The 22,632-nt window shown below is 49.2% G+C and overlaps 1 protein-coding gene across 4 annotated transcripts in view; it reads right to left on the bottom strand.

Annotated features, from left to right (window-relative positions):
• The window catches only part of lrp4 (low density lipoprotein receptor-related protein 4), an 88,573-nt gene that overhangs the window by 5,582 nt on the left and 60,359 nt on the right, over positions 1-22,632 (bottom strand). For all 4 annotated transcript variants that reach the window (XM_042061864.1, XM_042061865.1, XM_042061866.1 and 1 more), the window contains 26 exons: positions 20,099-20,227; positions 16,872-16,991; positions 16,424-16,549; positions 15,581-15,706; positions 15,208-15,342; positions 13,815-13,940; positions 13,104-13,334; positions 12,689-12,845; positions 12,011-12,228; positions 9,174-9,350; positions 8,858-8,983; positions 8,262-8,470; positions 7,918-7,999; positions 7,685-7,790; positions 7,196-7,397; positions 6,891-7,080; positions 5,716-5,847; positions 4,986-5,126; positions 4,811-4,897; positions 4,359-4,530; positions 4,021-4,183; positions 3,500-3,725; positions 1,447-1,750; positions 1,017-1,235; positions 780-914; positions 291-399 (listed from right to left, as the gene is read on the bottom strand). In XM_042061864.1, the coding sequence (XP_041917798.1) occupies positions 291-399; positions 780-914; positions 1,017-1,235; positions 1,447-1,750; positions 3,500-3,725; positions 4,021-4,183; positions 4,359-4,530; positions 4,811-4,897; positions 4,986-5,126; positions 5,716-5,847; positions 6,891-7,080; positions 7,196-7,397; positions 7,685-7,790; positions 7,918-7,999; positions 8,262-8,470; positions 8,858-8,983; positions 9,174-9,350; positions 12,011-12,228; positions 12,689-12,845; positions 13,104-13,334; positions 13,815-13,940; positions 15,208-15,342; positions 15,581-15,706; positions 16,424-16,549; positions 16,872-16,991; positions 20,099-20,227 (4,148 nt within the window). The remainder of the gene's footprint in view (positions 1-290; positions 400-779; positions 915-1,016; positions 1,236-1,446; positions 1,751-3,499; positions 3,726-4,020; positions 4,184-4,358; positions 4,531-4,810; positions 4,898-4,985; positions 5,127-5,715; positions 5,848-6,890; positions 7,081-7,195; positions 7,398-7,684; positions 7,791-7,917; positions 8,000-8,261; positions 8,471-8,857; positions 8,984-9,173; positions 9,351-12,010; positions 12,229-12,688; positions 12,846-13,103; positions 13,335-13,814; positions 13,941-15,207; positions 15,343-15,580; positions 15,707-16,423; positions 16,550-16,871; positions 16,992-20,098; positions 20,228-22,632) is intronic.

The following is a 22,632-nucleotide window of genomic DNA, read 5'->3' as shown; positions in this document are numbered from 1 at the left end:
AAAAGAGGAGAGAACAAAAAAAAGAGGGAGGGAGGGAGAGGGAGAACAGGGGATGGGTAAGGACAGGGAAGGACAACAGGAGGAAAGAGGAGAGGGGAAAGGAGGAAGAAAATGAACGTCAGAGATGGAGGGAAAACAGCGAAAAAGGTATAGTGCGTTAATGAATGGATGAGAGGATGGCACAGACTGGGTGAGTGGATGAGTGAGGGAGTAACTGAAGCGGAGGGTTTAAGGAGGAGTGGATTAGACATTTAAGGGTGGGGACAGTGAAGTGACCCCTGGATAGGTACCTGTGTGAGAGCGAAGGGGTGGGACACAGGGGTGACCAGGATCTGCCGGAGATTTCCATTCAGGTCAGAGCTCTCGATCCTATCCAGGTGAGCGTCCACCCAGAAGATCCTGCAGACACAGGGAGTATAGGGAACACTTGGCATGCTTCCTCTGGGAGTATAGGGAACACTTGAGACACAGGGAGTATAGGGAACACTTTGCATGCTTCCTCTGGGTATGTGCCACCTGCTTTCAAATATTGACAGATTAACAGGACAGATTAACGGCTACTTAAATTTAACAGGACTGGACAGATTAACATTTACTAAAGTTTCATTACCATATTAAATAGCACTTATTCTTAGTTAAATATCCCTCAGACTAATTTTCTGTGAGCTACAGATGAATTCTCTTACATTCTGAACGAAAAGACGACATAGAGTGCAATTATGAAACTGTAAATTATTTCATTCTGCACTGTTGCACTCATTCTTGATCATTTTAATTACCTGCGTGTGTCGTAATCTAGTGTCAGGCCATTTGGCCAGCCCAGGTCAGTGTTGATGAGGACTTTTCGGTCTGATCCGTCCAGGTATGCCCGCTCTATCTTTGCAATGTGTCCCCAGTCAGTCCAGAACAAATACCTGGCAAATAGCACAAAGGAATCGAGAAGCATGAGATTTCTGCTACGGTCACGTCAACACAATGTGAAACAGACATGAGTGTCTTTGCATCTGTCTCCTCACCCTTTGCTGGGGAACACCGCGATTGCCCTGGGCTCATCCAAGCTGTTGTTGATCAGAACCTTCCTCGCGGTGCCATCCAGACGGGCCACCTCAATCGTGTTGCGGCCAGTGTCTGTCCAGTACATGTTGCGGGCCACCCAGTCCACAGCCAGACCGTCTGTTGTCTTCAGCCCCTGGCTAATCACCGTCTCCATACCAGTTCCGTCCAAATTGGATCGCCTGCAGAGACGCATGAAGCACAGCAATGTGAAGCAACAGAGATACACACACATGTTCAGTCACTAGTGCTTCAGTTGCTATACGGTATACATGAGATTTACATGTTGTGCTAATCTCCAGCTAAATGGTGATGTTATATTAATTCATGGAAAGGCAGTATCCTCACTGAGAGCATGCGCGTGGGTGTGCAGTATGTGTGGTCAAGCCTTACCTGATGACGTCCAGCGAGACGTCGGTGTAGTAAAGTTTGCCATCGACGCTGTCGTAGTCCAGGGATATGACGTTGTGTAGCTCGGGCACTGGCACGTGCACGTCCGTGTGGTCACTCGTGTCCAGGGAGATGCGCCGCACGCTGACGCGGTTGGAGAACAGCAGGTAGGTCTCCGGGCTGTTGTCACACGAACGGCCGTCCGGCTTGAGCAGGATGCCGGTGGGGCAGGCGCAGGAGGTCCCGTTGGGCCGAGGCAAGCAGAGATGAGAGCAGCCCCCATTCCTCCGACTACACTTATTGAAGCCTATGGACGGGACGTTAAATCACATCAGTACGAGTGCAGACTGGCAGTCTCTGACACAGTAATCAATCATGTTGTAATAATGAAATACTGTATGCTAAAATCTCCCAAAAACTAAAATAACACATGTTACAGAGTAATTATTTAAGCTGTAATATCCTTCCTTCCATAGAAACCACACATTTAACCACACTGTAAATTCCCTTAAATTGGGCAAAGAGTAAGTGGTTTCTGTATTATAGCAATGACACTCAACAATATAGAATAGTGTCCAAACATCCATGTGTAGCCACATGAACTTATAACTTCTGGGTCATGGTGACTCAAGACACAGAGGCACATTGTTCTCCGAGATGTTTATGTCAATGGATTTAGCAGATGAGAGAAAGGGAGAGAGAGAGCAAGCAAGAGCAACAGAGAGAAAATGATTCAATTCTGGTGTGGGAAACAGAGACATAAAAATTGTTTCCAGACAATCTGCCTCTACTCTTCTGATTATACAGCCCTCTTCTCTTGGCACGGCTGAGTCTCGAGTAAAAAGAGCAAGAGGAAAAAAAAACGGTCTAATTTGAAACACAGCGTGTCCTGTGTAAGACCACAATGACAATAATATGCCATCCCCCTTACCCTCCCCTCTCCCCCAGCATGTGACTTATTGCTAACAAGGAATGCTGACGGGCCTGCGTCCAAAGGGAACCAATTTGTTCCCGCAATCACGTTACGTTCAACTGCCTTGAAGATGACCAGCTCGATAGGGCTTGGGGGGTGGGGGGGGGGGGGGGGACTGTCAGAACGAGCCCAATCCCGGGGACATGACCCATGAAAATGCCCTAAAGCACATTAAGAAGACGAGGGCATGTGCTCAGAGAGACATGGCTCTAAAATGGTGTGCGTGTATGGCTCAGTGTTGAGGGTTTGCCGGGAGACAAAGTCCAGTTGTGGTTTGTAAAACGGGAGTGTTTAAGAGGAGGTCCCACTGCGAGACGTCAAACTCACGAGGGACATTAGAGTTCCTGCAGAAGGAAATGGAAAGCAGGACTGAACACTATCCTCAGATTGCTTCTGTGGTCATTTTTTATGTTTCAGTAAAATTACGAGACAGAATTCCACAGCACTGGCCAAGCGGTCTCACAAGAGCAGGGCAGGGACTGCAGTTCGAGGAAAAGCCGTTAAAAATGAGAACACATTTAAGCCCCTAGATGGCAGTGTTGCACTACAGTCGACAAACAAGTCAGGCCATCTCTAGACATTGCAGACCATCTCTGCAACATCACTGCCCATTTGAGCAAATAGAAATTCTAAGATGTACAGTACATTTTACCTGAAAGACCAAATAGTCTTTTCAGTGTTCAAACATAATAATATTTCTTGCAATCGGGTCTGTCCGCTGCTCTATCTGTCGGTCTGACCCTGTGTGAATTGGCTCACAGCTCAGAAACTACTGGTCTGATTGACTTCAGATTTTCTCGATCCTCCTACTTGGTAATCCAGATAAGGATCTGGTTGCTGGAATGTTTCTCACTTTCTTTAACCTGCCAAGATAGGAGTGAGGGTCTGCATTCAGCAAACTGTTTTTGTTTTATGAGAAATGGCCATCAGCCATCCTGAATATATCTCACACTCACGCACTCTTCTTCTGACAGTTCACACTGAGACAAAAATAGAATCCAAAAATCAGGCCAGAACACCATTTCAACACGTTATGTAAAAGACGAATCACAATCCTAATTCCTATTGGCAGCGATCACTCACCTAGAGGCCTCTCACGGTCCACAGCCTGGATGTCCATGAGTCCGGGCAGGTTGGACCTGACGGTGATGGTGTTGGTGCCAGTGGTCTTGTCCGCTCTCTGGATGCTGCGGCTCTGCCAGTCGGTCCAGTAGATATGCGGGCCGAGGAGGGTCAGCCCGTACGGATGCTGGACCGGCGAGACCAGGATGCGACGGTTGAGGCCGTTGAGGTCGGCCACCTCAATGCGCTGAGAGGAAAAAAAAAAACAGATCCATCTGAAACACTGACACAACATTATCTGCAGTTGGAATCCCATCTTTTTCTCCCTAACTCCTTCTATGCGTGGTATTCTTTCTTGGAAGGTTGAAAAAGGTCTTTCTGTTTCTCATTATCAGTATGTCTGTCAGGAGTTTTGGAACAGGTTGCATTTCTGCTGGAACCCTCGGTGTGCTGCTGGGGTTTTCCAGACGTCAGTGTGTGAGGGGCACATCATCCAACCTCGTTTGTTTTCAGCACAAACTGCCTCCTGTTGGGCGTCTTACCTCAGTGTGGGCGTCGGCCCATAGGAGCTGAGAGCCGGCCTTGTCTATGGCCAGTCCATTAGGCCATCCCAGGTTGTTACTGATGAGAACCACTCGGTCAGAGCCATCCATCCCAGACCTCTCCAGCTTAGCGTGCTCCCCCCAGTCACTCCAGTACATGTACCTGAAGAAGTGGAGAAGAGACGAATCCCACTCAGTTGGTCAGTTACAGTCGTACATGGAGTATAGAAGAATGAAAATGTAGTAAAGGACCTAGTGAGGGAAACATCAGCATCTCTGAATCTATATGAGAATCTGACGCTGCTGATGCTGCTGGAGGGTGCAAGTAAGGAACTCACCCCATCTCGTGGTAGAGAGCGATAGCACGAGGACTATCCAGGTTCTGCCACACCAGGACTTTACGCATGGAGCCGTCCAGATTAGCCACTTCGATGCGATTGGTGCCGGTGTCTGTCCAATAAATCTTGCGGCCCAGGGAGTCCACAGCCAGCCCATCCGTCGTCATGAGCCCTGAGGTGGACACTCTCGTCAGACTCCGCGCATTCATCATGATTATGTTTGTTTTATTCAACTTTGCGGGAGTAAATGACAAAGACGCTAGTCATTTGTTTAGATTAAGAGTGCACAACGACATTCCCTCATTATCCCCCTTCCCTGTGTGTCTGTAAAATAATCTCATTTTTCAAAATTGCTTTCAGACAAATGCTATAATCGACTTGCTTTAAATTATAACAGGGAGGGACATAATTATAGCAGACAAGCTTTTCATCAGGGGGCCTTTCTCTCTCACCAGTTGCAATGATGTCCTCGTGGGCTGTCCCGTTAATGTTGGCTCTGCTGATTTTCTTCAGTGTGCTGTCTGACCAATACACTTTACCTGGAACAAAGGACATTTGACTTTAATCGGTCTCTAAAACAAAACAAAAATCTGAGCATGTCAGGCTACTTGAATCTGGGTCACCTACCCTCTTTAGGGTCCACCCCAATGGCAATGGTGTTCTTCATGGAGCCGTTGACAGCCAGGACCACATCGGCAAAGTAGGGGATGTCCAGAGAGACCATACGGATATCGGTGCGTCGGGCAAAGATCAGGAAGCTGCTCATTCCTGCAAGGACAAAAGGGAAGGCTCACATCAACAGCAGATATTTCCAATAGTTTTGGTTAAGGTGGAATGTCCAGTGCAACTGTGCTTGATAAAGCACGCCAAATGTCCTGGAGCACAATGAAGCAAGGTGACCAAGATAAAGTGTATCACCTTGTTTGAACTGAAAAAAAAAAAGGATTACGCAACAAATGCACATTCATAATGTCATAGTGCATTATACAAGCCACAGACAGCTGAGGACTGGTCCACTGGTGGAAGAATTGCAGGCATCAAAGGGGTGCCCAGGATCACTACTTAACCCTCAGAGATCCAGGGAGAATGCATGGGGGTTGGATTTCAAAGAGCCTGCCGTGTTCTTTCAGCGAAGGCAATAAGGTAGGCTATGGAAAATACTCCTGTGTTACTCTCTAGAGTTCAAAACACAGCTGGCAGCCAGGTCAAAGGTCAATGGAACATATTTGCACGATGGCAGAGGTGTGTGCGTCCTATTATCAGTCAGTGATTCAGTGTCATTCTGGAAAATCATATGTTAAACCAATCAGCTAGGATTTCTCATGGGATTATGGACATGTAGTTTTTGAGCACTTACCGTGTGCACAGGTCTTGCCATCCACCTGGAGGTTGATGCCAGTGGGACAGGCACAACTGGAGCCTTTAGGAGGGGGAGCCAGGAGGCAGAGGTGACTACAGCCTCCATTATTCACAGAGCACGGGGTCCGCACTACACCACAGAGGAGAGACATGGACAAATAAGAGAGATTGGTCAATAAACAAACAAACAAACAAACAAACAAACAGCACATACAAAACAAACAGGACAGAGATCCTGCAGCTGATGGACTATACACAGCACACCACAGTAGCACAGGCAGCTCTTAAAAGTGTATTTTGGGTCTGTGTTCATAAGCATGGCATAAGTGCCCCTGCATAGTACTATGGGTCAACCCGTCAAACCTCCCTTACATGGAACTAGTTCTCCATCTGCAGAGAGGGGTTGTGGGGAGGGCAGTGAGCGACTGAGGCAGCCAAATGTCACAACAACTCTCGACCAGCGGGGCCCCCAGGGCCGGAGAGGGACCCCATACATCACAGAGATCAGCCTGGTATGAGCCCCTAGGTGTTTTCTACCACCATCTCACAGGCCTGGCCTGGGATCAGTTTACCCTATCCCTAATCCCCGGAGTGAAAAGGCCCAACACTGGATACCACAGAGGGGTAGATTAGTCCAGCTCCTTGTCATGACATAGCCAGGAGGTGATGAGGTCACTTAGAAAAGGAAATATGCTCACGCATGCCACAAACTGTTTATCTGTTACATATATGTAAGCCTGCACACGCACACACACACAAACACACACACACACACAAGCAGTGCAAATATGTATACACATTCACATAAACATTACTTCCTACGCAAACTCAATCTTGCCACCTTGGCTACTCAAACTCAAGTGCTGTGAGTGTGTAACGACTGCTGTGCTTTTCATTACTTCCCTGAAGAGGACTTTTCCTTGCCTACAGTGACAGCCCTTCCCACTTAGAGGCAGGAAATCAATTCAACACGGACCACAAATCCATAGTCAGTAGGATCTTAGATGATAAGTGAATGCTGCATAAAATACTGTAGTATTGATTACAGCAAAGACAATTATAGAGTGCTGTCCAATGACAGAAACAATATACTTCTATCATTCCCATCTCCTCCAAGTCAACCTCGAAGACACCATGTGTTTGAATTCAATCGGATTCTACAACGTTCCCCACCTGATGAGCGATGGCGATGGAACATGTGGATGTCCATGAGGTTCTCAAGGTTCTCCACCAGTGTGGTGCGTTCCAAACCCGTGAGCTTGTTGGCACTCTGGATGCTCTTGGAATGCCAGTCCGTCCAGTATATCTTGTCCTCGTGAAGAGTCAAGCCAAACGGGTGTGGGAGCTGGGTGCTGATTAATATCTGTAATGGTTTTGAGAAAGTTGGTATGAGGAAATTACACGTTTAGATGTTTTAGCAAATAGTGCATACTAAAGAAGGAACTATGCCGAAACAGTAGTCTGAAGAGTGTTTGTACCTGTCTGTCAGAGCCGTCGAAGTTGCCATACTCTATGGTCTTCATGCCGGCATCGGCCCAGTACAGTCTCTCGGTTTGGTAGTCGATGGCCAGGCCGTTGGGCCACGTCAGATTGGAGGCAATGATGACGATGCGATTGGACGCATCCATTCCAGCTCGCTCGATTTTCGGGTTGGATCCCCAATCAGTCCAGTACATCAACCTGGGTGAACATTAAGAAGTCATTACATGGGCTGTTAGTCCAAAACATGAGCCAAATCTTTTAAATGAATGCTTGCACAAGACAGCCTTCTCTAAGCTAAAAACCTAATGCAGCGTAAAGATTTCCCCTCCCTCAGACTGGGTGACTAACTTGGTGACTAAACTTTCTCTAACTAACTTGGTGAGCTTCGAAAACCATAGCTAATTACGCTTTCCCCCAGCGTGCGCTCAGAGACACATGCGTCAGGGAGAGCTTCACATTCCTCCCTCCCCATCGCCCTCACTCACCCTCCTAAGGGATCCACAACGATGTCCCTGGGGCGATCCAGATTCTCCCAGATTAGCACGGTGCGCATGCTGCCGTCTGCGTTGGAGACCTCGATCCTGTCTGTGCCTGAGACCCGCAGAAGAGCAGAGTAGAGCCCAATTACTCCCACAGAGCAGTAATTACCCGGAGAACAACACACCATTACTTTCTATTTGTCAGCTATTTATTACTCAGACACAGACAAGGCCCCTACCTGCGTCAGTCCAGTACAGTTTATGAGTCACCCAATCAATGGCCAGACCTGCAGGGCTCTCGAGGCTGGTGTCAACCACAACCTGAGGTGAAATTCATCAAAATGTATTAGCCTTTTCAACATCGTTAATCACATTACATAAGAACCGATATACAAGTACAACACATACTGCACTACACCAATTTTGACAATAGGTGGCGATATTTTACAAATTTGGTTTGTTGTCATACGAGGCCGCTAAATGACCAGTCTAGACGAACATGAATGTTGGTGTGTTAATGGAGATGACAGGAAAGATATTTAACGGTAGCCACTGCTGTCTTGCGCTAGTGTCGTGCACTGACCTCCTGCTTGGATCCGTCCCACAGTGCTCGGTTGATTGAGTCTGTGGTGACGTCTGTCCAGTAGATGTGCCCGTCGCTGGAGTCCCAGTCCAGCGCCACGGCGTTGCGGACATCTGCCAGTTTAATGACAACATCAGACATGTCCTCGGTGTCAAAGCTGATCCGACGGATGTCCGTCCTTCGGGCAAAAAGCAGGAACTTGTCAAGACCTGATCAAAGACCAAAGGTCTCTTGTCAGTCTTCTAACAATAGGGTCATTCATCACAGCAACACAGACACAACACAGTACAACTCCAGTTTCTGTAATAGCAAACATTCCTCTGTTATGCAGGTTAAACTAGAATTAGAATGTAGTTTTACAAGTCAGCATTCTATCCTTACGAAGTCATAGTACAAACATATGTTTCAAAACATTTTTAAACACACTTAATGCACTTAAATGTGGAAGATAGCAACATTGTTTTTTTATCTCTACATGATTCCTATTACACTATATATACATGTATAGAAAGATAAAATGTATATGCTATTAATCCTAAGGACAATTTGGGCAAAGAACAAAGAACAAAGAGCACTGAAATGATCTTAAAACTCACTCAGGGCACAGTTGTAGTTGTCCACCTTCTTGAAGCCTGTGGGGCAGGCACAGGTGATAGTCTTGTTGCTAGGGAGACACAGGTGACTGCAACCTCCATTGCTGTTTCCACAGCGATTTTGCCCACCTGGAGATGACCAGAGAAGAAATCAAAACACAGAACGCCACGGGAGATACATCTGCACTGCCGTCTGTCTCCACAACCATAGCAAACGCATGCTGGGATCGTCCAGACCAGCTCAAAACAACTTCTGCTTGGGCATGTTGAAAAAGCAGAGAAGCGTGTGAGTGTGTGTGTGTGTGTGTGTGAGTCAGACCTGCTGGCTGTCTCTGTGGGTGCAGCGTGTGGATGTCCATGGGGAAGTGCAGCTTGTTGCGGATGATTTCCTGGCCCTTCCCGGTGAACTTGTTGGCGCTGTTGATGCTCTTGGTGTGCCAGTCGGTCCAGTAGAGGCTGTCCTCAAACACTGTGATGGCAAACGGATGAGGGAGGCCTAGAATGTCGCGGCAACGCGAAAAGAAAACAAGAAAGAACATCAAGAACGAGGGAGTGAGAGAAGGGGAAAAAACAACAACAACAGTTTGAAAAAAAAAATAAAAATAGCACCACGCAATTTGGCATTATAGCTCAAACGCAGTTTTCCACGCAGTCTGGCTTGGCTGGTGTTGGTGCCTCACCCACATTCTAAATTAATAGGCGCTTTATGAATTAGACTGCTTCTGATTAGCCTTGTTTTCTGCTATTGAAAGCAGCTCAGAGGATTAATTGCTAATGTTATTGGGACTGTTTCTGGGAAGAGAGGTGTCTGTGGAAGACTTCCAGACTCGCAACTTGCTACATCGTTCCATTTATTAGGTCTTGTCAAGGGTTTTGAGTCGGCTGGCCCACATCCCCGAGCTGCTGAATAAGCAGTGGTGACCGAGGGGAGAATGTGTTTGTCGGAGCGCAATTGTGCTTAGGCAGAGAGACTGTGGTCGGGTGGCATTGAGTTGCAATGCACAATTGGCTTTCCCACCCCGTGTTTTCCTCTGTGAGTTGGCTGTGGGCAGCAGAGGGGTCCAATAGCCTCTCTCCGTTTTTAGTTTCACTGTCTGTAGTGTTGTTGGGCTTGGAGAACGCGGATTGTTGGCTTTTCTTGACTGCATCATATTTAACTGCAGGCATCCTTGTTAAATCAGACAACTAAATTCCACAGGAGTAATGAACTCTTTTTTACTGTAAATGAGATATTATCTACAGTATGGTGGCATCTTATCAATCAACACATCACCCATCCGTTGTGTGTTTTTATTCTCTTGTGCTTTGTTGTATTGTGTGTGTGTGTGTGTGTGTGTGTGTGTGTGTGTGTGTGTGTGTGAGATGCTGGTGTCTCCTCTCACCCCTCCACCACCCTACCCTCCTGACAGCTGGGCCAGCAGCTGCATGAGACACATGGGGGTCTCTGTCTCCTGCCCTGCTTCCGCCTGACCCCCCCCCCACCCCTACCCCCATCACCCCCCCCCCCTCCCCCCTCCACAGCCCTCAGGTGCCCAGGTCTCTTGCCCCAGTCCCACCCATCCACCCCATCTACCCCTCCCTCCCACAGACAAAAGCCCTCTAAACCTTTGTCAAAGGTGACCGCTCAGCCACACACACACACACACACACACACACACACACACACACACACACACACACACACACACACACACACAAACACACACAAACACACACAAACACACACACACACACACACACACACACACACACTGTTTGTTCCCCCTGTTGTTTGAGTAAACAGTGAGGCCTGACAAAGAGAGGTCAACACAATTAGACCCTCATATCTTTAGAGCCCACATTATGAAAGGCCATTATTGCCACATCCACTTGTCAGTGTCCATCTTGAAGGACCTCTCCATGCCTCTTCCTTCTAGACGCTTCTCCCACTCAGCAGGCAATCCATCCAGCCATCTCCTTTTCACCTTTTACTACCCTCCTTTTCTCTCTTTCCTTCTCTTTCTTTCTTTCTTTCTTTCTATCTCCCTCACTGTTTCTCTCTCTCTCTCGTTGCCTGGTAGCCTTAGTGGTCGGTCTGAGTTTCTGCTGCAGGACAGCAGGGTCAGTGTTTTGCACCTCAGGAGATTCCTGATTCTAGCCGGGGCGGAAGAAACGGATGAAATGGAATGGCCTCTCCAGCCTCTTCGGCACTCTCCAGTGGTTTTCCAGCGCCTCTCCCGCGTCTCGCCTGTTTCATTCGTGTCTGCCGAGCAGGAATTCTCTCGCCGCTGGGGCGGAATGCTGGGGCGGAATGCCATGCTGGAATGCTGCTCTGGTGGTGCATGGCTTGCACTCTGCCCATAAACAAACCCCAGTGAAAAAGCTTTCATCCAGCATCGGGTTTCCCAGAATCCCCAGGCTCCAATAAGCTAATAGATTTGGCCGGCTCGGCGGCGGTCCTCGGAGAATCCACAGGGTCCGACGCAAACTCCCTCCACCTCCACCTCACAGCCAGGCCTGCCATCACCATGCCTGCCTGGACTTGAGCGATGAGATTTACGGGGACTTCGCGAGTGTTCAGGCTTTTTTTCCCCTTTTTTTACGAGAGCCCAGCAGCACCATGCGGCACAGCGTTCAGCTGGGTTAGGGGGCCTCCCCAGTATGGCAGCAGCTCCACACACACACACACACACACACACACACACCCTCTCACTCTCGGTCTCAGTCTCTTTCTCTCTCCCCCCTTTTCTCGCTCACTGAGGCAGCACAAAGGAAAGCCTGGCACAAGCAGTCCTCTCTGGCTGACACAAATTTAATTTCCTCTCCTCCGACTTTATTTGGATGGGACTTTTTCAGAAGCCTGGGTTTTGTCTAACGCAGGTAACCAAAGGCGCTCTGCTGCGGTGCCAGGGCGACTGGGCCTGTGAGGAGCTTGGACTAAAAGCGAACGGGACAAAGTGTTGGGAATGAGAGTTGTACCTAAAAAGCAACTCGACCAGAATACGCATTGCATTGGGCATGGGAATAGAGGCAGTCATTTACATATCACTTGGCAGCATAACGCAAGAGGCCACCGGTTCTAATTGACTATGCTTTAGGCCACTTTAGATGAAATGGCTGAATGGCTAAGCCTGAATTAAGAGCATAGTGTTCGGCCCTCCCGGTCATTATGTGTACCTTGGCTAATGACCGCCTTCCGGTTCTGTCCGTCCAGATCAGCCCGTTCGATGACGTGGTGCTTGGCGTCCACCCAGTAGATGCGGCGACTGGCGTAGTCGATGGTCAGTCCATTGGGCCAGAATAGGTGAGTGTCGGCGATGATTTTGCGATTCGAGCCGTCCATGTTGGCGTACTCTATGCGCGGCGTGTTTCCCCAGTCTGTCCAGTAGATCTTCCTGGGGGTGGGAGAGTTCAGAGCAGGAATGACCGGAATAAATTACGATAAAAAAGCCATCCACACATGGAGATGTACAAACACATAGAGACACATACTCCACATATAGAGATGTACACACACAGAGAGACACATACTCCACACATATAGAAACACAGAGATGTACACACACATAGAGACACAACCTCCACACATATAGACACACAGAGATGTACACACACATAGAGACACAACCTCCACACATATAGACATACAGAGATGTACACACACATAGAGACATAACCTCCACACATATAGACACAAAGAAATGTACACACTAGAGACACATACAGTACTCCACAGCCCAATACAAAGTTAGAGAAATATATGGGGACATATACACGGCACAGTACCAACAGTACGGGAAAAGTCCCACGAGTGTGGTGGACAACAGAAGGGTCAAAGTGGCTCATGGCTCTCACCCCTCGATGGGATGAAGGGCAATAGCCCGGGGCTTCTCCATGCTCTGCCACAGGAGCACCTTCCGGTGGGTTCCGTCCAGATTGGCCACCTCGATGCGTGATGTCCCCGAGTCCGTCCAGTACAGTTTATCATGAATCCAGTCGATGGCCAGACCACCTAAAGCAAAGAGGGATTCCAGTTACAGCTCTTTAGATGATATCATTCCAGCTAAAAATACTGTCTCTTATTTCCTCTTATTGAACTGCTGAAGACAGAAAATATATATCTAAGGAAGTGTTCTGAATGCCGGACATCCTCTAGAGACCTCATCATGCTGGTTTGTTTGCTTTTACATGTAGCGCTGTATGGAACAAGGAGGGATATGAGCCGTGCTTCAACAGGCATGTGGTCAGATTGACCACAGTGGAAGGGTACCTGGACTCTCCAGGCCGGTAGACACCACCTCCTCCACGTTGCTGCCGTTCAGGTTGGCCTTCATGATGCGGTCCAGGGTGACGTCGGACCAGAAGACCAGCTCCTTGTTGTGGTGGAAGTCCAGCGCGATGGCGTTCTCCAAGTTGTTCAGGAGCAGCGTGTACTCCGAGCGATGGGGCAGAACCTGACGGATGTCGATGCGATTGGCAAACAGCAGAACTGGCTCCGGACCTGGAGGAGATCGGGGAGGTTGGTGAAGGGGGGTGGGTGGGGGCGGGGGGGATAAGGAAAGGGGTTGAGGGTTATTTGAGGGGCAAAACCGAAAGCTAACTCCAAACATCTCAAAGACAAGCAGCCAAAATAAAACACTGGTGCCGCCATTCGGATGACCCACAGGTGAAACAAAACATGGCAGGAGGCTGACCAGGGGCCAGACATTAATATGCTACATACGGCTTTCCGTAGTGATATACTGACAGCACAGCCCATGTGAACCTTACGATTTAATCCGTAACAGACACCCGTCAGCTTGACCCTCCCACTATAACCTGACCTCAACCTCCGCACAAACCCCCACCGAGGCTCCACAGTGGGGGGGAGGGATACAGTTGTGCTCAGACATCAAGCGTGTTTTCAAACACTCGGGGGCTGCTAAGGTAACTGTGGAAAGTGCGAGACGGTGGGGGGGGTCAGGCCGATGTGTTCACTCACCTAGCGCTTTGCAGCTGCGCTTGTCCGGCCTCAGCTCGTAGCCCTGGACGCACCAGCACTGGAAACCGCCCTCGGTGTTAGTGCAGCCTTGGCTGCAATAGCCTTCCTCTGCACACTCGTCCACATCTACAGAGAGTGACCACAAACAAGACAGGGCGAGGAGGGAGGGGGAGGAGGAGGAGGGGAGAGCAAGAAAAATAAATACACGGCATTAACAACGTTAGTCAAAACAGCAGATCTGAGCTACTTAACTGTTCCCTGACATACTACTGATTGGACTAGACATACCACATTTTCACTCACCACTACACAAGAGCTATGTAACTGTGTGTGTGTGTATGTGTGTGTATATGTGTGTGTGTGTGTGTGTGTGTGTGTGTGTGTGTGTGTGTGTGTGTGTGTGTGTGAGAAAGAGCTAGACAAAAACAGTGTTGGGGTGTGTGCGTGTGTGTTGGGGTGTGTGTGGGTGTGTTTGTGTCTGGCAGCATTCCTCAATAGTAAGGTCAGGGACATTCCTGTGACACCCTCTGGAGGGACTCAGCCCCTCCGTGGGCCAGAGTGAACAGGCGAGCACAGGAGCTCAGGGCAGCAACACAGCCCAACCCAGCAGCAGCAGCAGTCTGCCTGCCTGCCTGCCTGCCTGCCTGCCTGCCTGTCCGCCTGCCTGTGTTTATCCTGGCTGCCGTTCAGCTGTCTGAAACCAGAGATGTCACCCAAAACAAATGGGTGACAGGCTCCCGGAAAAGACAACACACTTTGAAGACGGGGGTGGAGAAGGAAAAAAAGGGAGAAGAAAAGAGAGAGACACTGTCCTGTGTAGCAGAACACTCGTCTTCAGAGTCCTGCGAGCGAGGCAGGGTGTGTACCGACTGTCTGTGTCGGCAACGTTTGCCATGACAACCAGGCGTGTTTTGGCCGGAGGGGCCGGCGCAGAGATGCTCTTTGATGCGGAGGGTTATCCGAGGGGCACTTGGCCCTGGACCGTGCGGAGCGAGACGGCCTGTGTTTGGTGTCTGTAACCGTTTACGGAGCTGGCTGCAGCCCTGCCAACGTGTCGGGAGATGAAAGGGCGAGCGCTCGGTGTTTCGACAACCTGAGCGAAACGCCGCAGGAATGTCTGAACGCTCCCGACCTCAACACAGCCGCTCACACCGCCCCCGCAGATGCAGTAATCCCAAGCAAGAGCAGGTGTTAGACTAAATAATCTATTCTGTTTAATCATTTCTAATCAATGAGAAACCATGACACGTCCAGCCTAGTGTGTGTCTTTGCTCTGCAGACATTCCATCAAAGGCAGTGCTCCACCACTGGTCTGGTAGTGGTCATTTTGGTACTGAAGGAGGGGCGCTCAAGCGTCAACTGCTTCCTTCTGCTCTGTCGCCGCGTCTCTCACCTTCGCATGACTTGATGTCGTCGGTGAGCCGGTAGCCGGTGTGGCAAGTGCACACGACCTGTCCCCTCGCCATCTGGCACTTCTGAGAGCAGCCGCCGTTGTTCAGATTACAGTTCCCTTCACTGGACCTGGGGCCTGGACACACACACACACACACACACACACTAAGTGATTCAACAGGACATGCTGGGAATTGAGTGGAGGTGTGTGAAACAGTGTTCACTGCAATGCTGTGGTTGGCGGGGAGTGTGAATGTGTCATCTAGAGACAGGGAGGAAGAGTGTACAGTGTGTGTGTGTTTGTGATTGTGTGTGTGTGTGTGTGAGAAGATCTGTGTGTCAACGCATATGTGTGTGCACGTGTGCAAACGTACGGCAGTCTTGGTGCGGGTGTTCATCGGTGTTATCTCCGCAGTCGTTGGCCTCGTTGCACACCTTCCTCTGTCCGATGCAGCGGCCATTCCCACACATGAACTGGTCAGGAGCACAGGGTGGGGTCTCTGCAAAAAGGGACGCAACAGCCAAGCTTGTTCAGAGCCATAACAGCACACAGGATGGCTTGATAACCAGTGTCCAGGAGAAACTGGTTGCTGTCCGGATTGGTTTTATTTTCGGACTGTTCCGACTGTGCGTCCTGCTGGTGTTTATCGGCGCTAGTGTGGTCATGTGCCTCGCCACTCTAAGCCTTCAGCGTGCTCAGCAAGCACTGTTGTCATGGACACAGATATCTATGAAGACTCTTGAGTGAGATATTCAGAGCTTATGTGCATAAGGCTTGTGTGTACACAAGATGTGTTTGTTGTGGAAGAGTGTCACGTTATTCTGTGTGTGTGTGTGTGTGTGTGTGTCTGTTTGTCTCTGTGTGTGTGTATGTGTGTCTGTTTGTCTCTGTATGTGTGTGTAAAAGTGTTGCTTGCACATGAGGGAGCATTGGGCAAGCATTGGAGGCTCACAACTCAAAGGGAATGTGTGTGTGAGATGCGGCTGAGTTATTCTGAATGTGTGTGTATGTGTGTGAGAAGCAATTGAGTTATTATGAGAGTGTGTGTGTGTGTGTGTGTGTGTGTTTGTGTGTGTATTCAGAAGCTGTCCTTCTTGCACATGAGGGAGCATTGTCTAGGCCTTGTGGCAGGCTCACACCTGATGCTGTGTGTGTGTGTGTGTGTGTGTGTGTGTGTGTGTGTGTGTGTGTGTGTGTGTGTGATGCTGGTCCTCACCAGTCTTTTCACAGCCGTCTTCATCGCTCCCATCGGCACAATCGTCTTCGCCGTCACATCGCCATGACAACCGCACACAGCGACCTGATGCGCAGCGGAACTGATCAGCCGTGCACATGGATGTGGCTGTAGAGAGGTGGCACAGGGCTCATGAGAGAGAGCAAGCAAACACACACACACACACACACACACACACAGAACATCACATGCACACTTATCCATTACCCCAGCCTATCTCCTTCAGCCAATCTCTCGGACACACATGTATGTCCCCACATTAACAGACACAGACACACACACACACACACACACACACACACACATAAAAAAGAACCTCAACTTAATCTCATTCATTCCTCATTCAGTCTTTCCTTCAGTCAGTCTTTTTCTTTCTTTCTCTCTCTCTCTCTCCCTCTCTCCCTCTCTCTCACAAACGTATGGCACTCACTGCAGTTCTTCTCATCGGACTGGTCATCGCAGTCATACTCGCCATCACACCTCCAGCCTGCGTTGATGCACATGCCACTGCTGCACATAAACTCCCCCGAGCGGCACGGCTGGTGGGAGGCTGTGGGGAAAACACACACACACACACACACACACACACACATGAATAGGGACTTTTGTATGTTTAATCATATTACTTGCAAGACGATAGGCTACTGTGTTCTATAAACATGTCAAGTAAGCTGGCCGTCTCCTTACGCAGTGATGTGAGCTAATGCAGCAAGTAAGTTATATAAGCCTGTGTGTGTGTGTGTTGTGTGTGTGTGTGTGTGTGTGTGCGCGCGCACTCCCTCTCTAGGGAATGGCTCCTATACGAGCGAGCGAGAGAGAGAGAGAGAGAGAGAGAGAGAATGAACGACAAAGAGACAGACAGACAGACAGACAGACAGACAGACAGACAGAGAGTAGGAGGTTTAGAGAAAGAGAAAAAGAGAGTAAAAGGAAGAGAAAAAGAGAGAGAAAGACAAAGAGAGAGTAAGAGGTTTAAAGAAAGAGAGAAAGAGAGGAAGAGAAAGAGAGAGGGGAAGAGAGAGAGAGAGAAAGACAGAGAGAGAGTAAGAGGTTTAAAGAAAGAGAGAAAGAGAGGAAGAGAAAGAGAGAGGGGAAGAGAGAGAGAGAGAAAGACAGAGAGAGAGGACGACATTGGCACAGATCTGTTCTCACAGACACTGGCTTGTACCAGCACATCAAGGCAAGTGCTTATCAGGCTGACGAGGACAGAGCAGCCAGCCAGGGGAGAGCAGAGGAGAGCAGAGGAGAGAAGAGGAGAGGAGAGGAGGGGAGAGGAGAGGAGAGGAGAGGAGAGCAGAGGAGAGGGTAGGCTGAGAGGGAGTAAAAGTCTCTGTGCTTGCTGTGGCTTTGCCTGGGACCTGATGGGAAGATAACACAAATCCCCAGGTAGCTCTTCAGTCCAGGTACAGAAAAGACAGAGATGGACGGAGCAGAGCGAGAGAGGGAGAGAGCCATTTAATCCCACTCTGATCTGTTGTGGAAAGGCACGTCTGTCAGAGTGACCCAGCTCATTTGCAGCAGCTCTCCCCCTTACACAGGGAGGAGGAGGAGGAGGAGGAGGAGGAGGAGGAGGAGGAGGAGGGGGGGGGGGGGAAAGAGCGAGACGAGATAAAAAAAAGACGCCCACACACAACGAGCCGTTTCATCTCCTGTACAGTATGCCTGAGCCAAGAGCAAGCTCCCTCCTCCCTCTCCCTATCTATCTCTTTCTTTCTCTCCCTTCCTCTTACTCTCTCCCCCTCTCTCCCTCTCCCTCTCTGCGCTAACAAAGCGGCCTTCATGGTGTCTTCAGATCCGTGGTCACACAGCCAAGGAATTCCTTCTGATGATGGCTTCTTCACTGTGGAGTGTTTCTTCTTTTTATTGTGGGGGGATTTTTTTCACTCCAGCTTTCTTGCCCCCCCCCCCCACCAGCACCAGTCCACATATCAACCACCCCCACCCACCAACCTTTTATCCTTTTTGATGTTTGTTCAAGTTTCCAAAAAATGCTAAACATGTTGGGATCTGGGGCAATTAAAGAGCAAGAGGAGGAGGTGCCTTTTTGCATGACTCTAAGAACGATGCAAAATATATAAATAAAAATACAGCGCATAGATTAAACTCAAACACCTCCTTTGAAAAAAAAAATATATAATTAATATATTCAAACCAAGAGGAGAAGAAGAAAAGGAGAGAAATAGAAGTCCTTCAAGGTCTCTGTTTTTGAAGTTCACCCTTCCTCCTCCTCCTTCTAAAAGGAGCTTGGGAAGAGGGGCAGCGTGGGTGACTGCCATGTGGCACGGACCAGCGAGAACACCCAGCAGAGTGAGAAAAGACCAGACGACATGCCACAACTACAGCACAAACTCGGTGTGTGTGTGTGTGTGTGTGTGTGTGTGTGTGTGTGTGTGTGTGTGTGTGTGTGTGTGGACAGATAAGCAGATGGATAGAGAGACAGAGGTTGTGCAAACTAGTGCAAGTCCTTATGAGTCTCTACATATGTGAGAATACAGGAAAGAGACCATGGATAGATTAGAGTAAGGATGGTCTCTCATACACACACACACACACACACACACACACACACACAGTCAACAACTCACAGGGCAAAGCGATTAAGGTGGTTAAGGCCCAACGGTCCAACTGACATGAGTTTATTTTCACTCAGGGCCTGACTGGCTGTACAATGAGTGTGTCTGTGTGCATGTGCACGTGGTTATGTGGGTAGATGAGAAATGGTCCGCTGTCTCTTTCTGTGTGTGTGTGTGTGTGTGTAGGAATGGCTGGCATGTAACAGGGAGAGATGAAACAGAGATGAAACACTATAGAGAGCAGCGGTAAGCACAGGTGCCAATGATTAACTACCTGCTGAACATCTATATGAGGAGATAGCAGCAAATCACTGAGGAATGAGATCCAGGCCAATGCCCCCTCCCACACACACACACACACACACACACACACACACACACACACACAGGTTAACTGGGAGTAGCTCTTACCTATAACAAATAAACCTGCAATTACCCAACATGCCAACAAACTGCTCTGATGTTGATAGATGCAACGGCCCTGAAACTGCTGAGCAGCAGTCCAGAGAGAAGCGCTTAGAGACATGCCAGTCTCCTCCACTCTCCTCGTTTGGAAGGCATGATTGTCATTTTAGAGAAACATGACAGGAATGGTGCTCTCTGTGTTCCAAATAAAACATCCCAAAAGCCCAGTTGACTGTTTTGTTTTTCTGAATAAGAAGCATGTATGTCAGAGTTTTTGTGAATAGGCCACTGATTGTGATTCTGATTATTATGACAGGACAGCACAAGCTATTAATAAGCATGGTGAAGCTTGCATGGAGAAATTCCTGGTTAAAAATGTATGCTTATGTTGTGAGTTACATATATTTGGCTGCATAATAAGTTAGTTCTAGGAGACAGACAAAAAAATATCAAAACCCTGAGGACTGGAACATCACGTGCGGACATCATTCAGGGGATTTACACACACGCGCGCGCGCGTGTGTGTGTGTGTGTGTGTGTGTGTGTGTGTGTGTGTGTGTGTGTGTGTGTGTGTGTGTGTGTGTGTGTGTGTGTGTGTGTGTGTGTGTGTGCGTGCGTGCGTGTGTGCGGGTGTGTGCGCGCGTGTGTGTGTGTGTGTGAGAGAGAGATGGTCCCTTACAGCAGTCGGACTCGTCAGACCAGTCCCCACAGTCATCGTCGCCATCGCAGTGGTAGATGTCCAGGATGCAGCGGCCATACGCGCATTGGAACTCCTCGCTACTGCAGCTGGGCGTTGTGACGTCAGAGGCTGCAGAGGGAGAAAATAGTATTACAACACGCATACTGTACACACACAAAAAAAAAAAAAACCCACAAACACACGCAGACACATACATCCACACACACACAAAAAAAGACCCAAAAACACACGCAGACACATACACACACACACACCAACAAAAACCCACAAACACACCCAGACACATACACACACACACACACACACACACACACACACACACAAACAAAACATCTAAAGCCACACGCATTTCTCAAGTCAGAAACAAACCTATCCCATTGTGAAAGCTGAGAGAAGAGACGCTAATATGTCCCATATGAGATGGACTGACCCTGCGGCTGGAGTTAGAACAACAGCGCGTAACCCCATCCATCACGGCCAACACAGACAGACACTCATTAACTAGGTCAATATACGCTGGAGCTCTGGAAGTGTGGGGCCTTGAGACGGAGCATGGTACACGAGGAGATGCACGTACTGGGAAAAATCACTTTTGAGACGGTGGGGGGGGGGGGGGGGGGGGCGCTGGGGTGGCACATGTTGCCCTAAGGTAGAGTTCTACAGAAGGCACGCAAAAGCCTCCCCTCATTCCCCCGGATTACCTCCGAGAGAGCGAGCCATTTGCTGAGTTGAATTTCAAATCCAGATGAATAACGTGTCCCCATGGAGAGAGAGAACGAGAGTTTGAGTAGCTTGCACCCGCAGAAAGAAAACGGGATGCCTTCTCTTGCTCGCTTTCTTTCCCTCTTTCATGTCTTTGCATTCGTTGGCGACAAGCCGCTTTGAAATGGTACACTTATCTCCCGTTCCCCCTGCTTTTCAGCCGGAGCTGTCAGACTGGAATTGGGCTGAGTGAGTGTTAGGTGCCTTTATGCAGGTTCAAAAGTCGCCCTAATGCGAGACCTGGCACAAAGACACAAAGACACACACATTCACACACACACTAAAAGAGTATCCCCCTCTTTCACAAATGCACACACACACACACACACACACACACACACACACACACACACACACACACACACACACACACACACACACACACACACAGTTAGTTTTTACAAAAGACAGAATCCTGCCTCAAGCATGCACCTGCACTTAAGCCCTTTGAAGCCAGGACTTTTCCAGCCGTCAGAGATCCTCCGGCTACACAGGGGCCAGGCACCAGAGCGGCTCTCCAAAACCCACATCTCTCTCTCTCTCTCTCTTTTTCTTGCTCTCTCTCTCTCTCTGACTGACAGTGGGGAGCAGGGGGCCCCATCAATCACAGCTTTTGAACACTATGCTGTTCATAGTTCTGAGGCCAGGAAGCCTATGAGATATTTACCCCAGATCACTTGTCTCACACACACACACACACACACAGGGTTTGTTAGGTGGGGAAGTTGGAGAGCAGTGTAACCCATTTGGCCCTAATGTCTCCCACGCTGACTACCGACTGGACTGAGCAGGAGCGCTCGACTGCGACGGCCAAGATAACGCTGCGGCTGATGGCGGCCAGAGATAAAGAGAGGGATTGTAAAGAGCCGTTTACAGGTTTGACAGTGACGCGAGAGGAAGAGGAGAGGGGAATAAAAAACTAAACCTGTTATGGGGGAGGTGTGGTGGGTATAATGGCGGATTGGGGAGGTTGAGAGTTGAATTGGAGAGGCTCATTTTGGCAGCAGCTGTGATACCTCTCAAGATGACTTTTCTTTGCCAACCCCCTCCCCTCCCCCACCCCCTCCCTCGTGCTCCTGAAAAGCTTGGCCGGGGCGCGAGCTGACAGTTCGCTTCGATTACATTTGGAACAGATTAAACGGCGTCCAAAAAAAGAAGGAGGAGGCGAGCGGCAACCAGGGAGGAGCGATGCCGCCCCCACCTCCCCCTCCACACCTCCCACCGCCTCCCCAGTGCATGAACAAGGGCTGGCAACCCCATCCCATCTGTGCTTCGGCAACACCTTGACACCCGCTCAACTGTTTACACAGAGAAGGAAAATGGTCTCACAAGCCATCTGAAGCAGACAGTGCCAGAAGGGTAGTTTGGGGTATTGTAAAAACAGACCTCATATTTGGGGGGGGGGGGGGGTTGATTACAAGGAGCATGGAGAAAAATAAGCCCAGTCCCTCTGATTTTAAATACGTAACAGAGGGCCCTCCAGAGTCCTCCCTGATGGTCTCTCGTCTCCCCGTGCAAGAAGCAGGAGGTGGGGGGGCAGGGGGGATGGTGGAAGGCCAGATGCCAGCGCTCAAATAAGCATCAGATGTAGGCTGCAGCAACAGGCTCTCACACACGCATGCACACAGTTACTAGTGCACAGACACTAGCGCACACACACACACACACACTTTCTCTCTCTCTTTCTTTTACCCCTCAAACACACACACAGACACACACACACACACACACACACACACACAGAATCTTGA

The sequence above is a fragment of the Alosa sapidissima genome, chromosome 14 (assembly GCF_018492685.1).
Source record: "Alosa sapidissima isolate fAloSap1 chromosome 14, fAloSap1.pri, whole genome shotgun sequence".
Classification (NCBI taxonomy): Eukaryota; Metazoa; Chordata; class Actinopteri; order Clupeiformes; family Clupeidae; genus Alosa; species Alosa sapidissima.
This window is presented reverse-complemented; position numbering and strand designations above follow the sequence as displayed.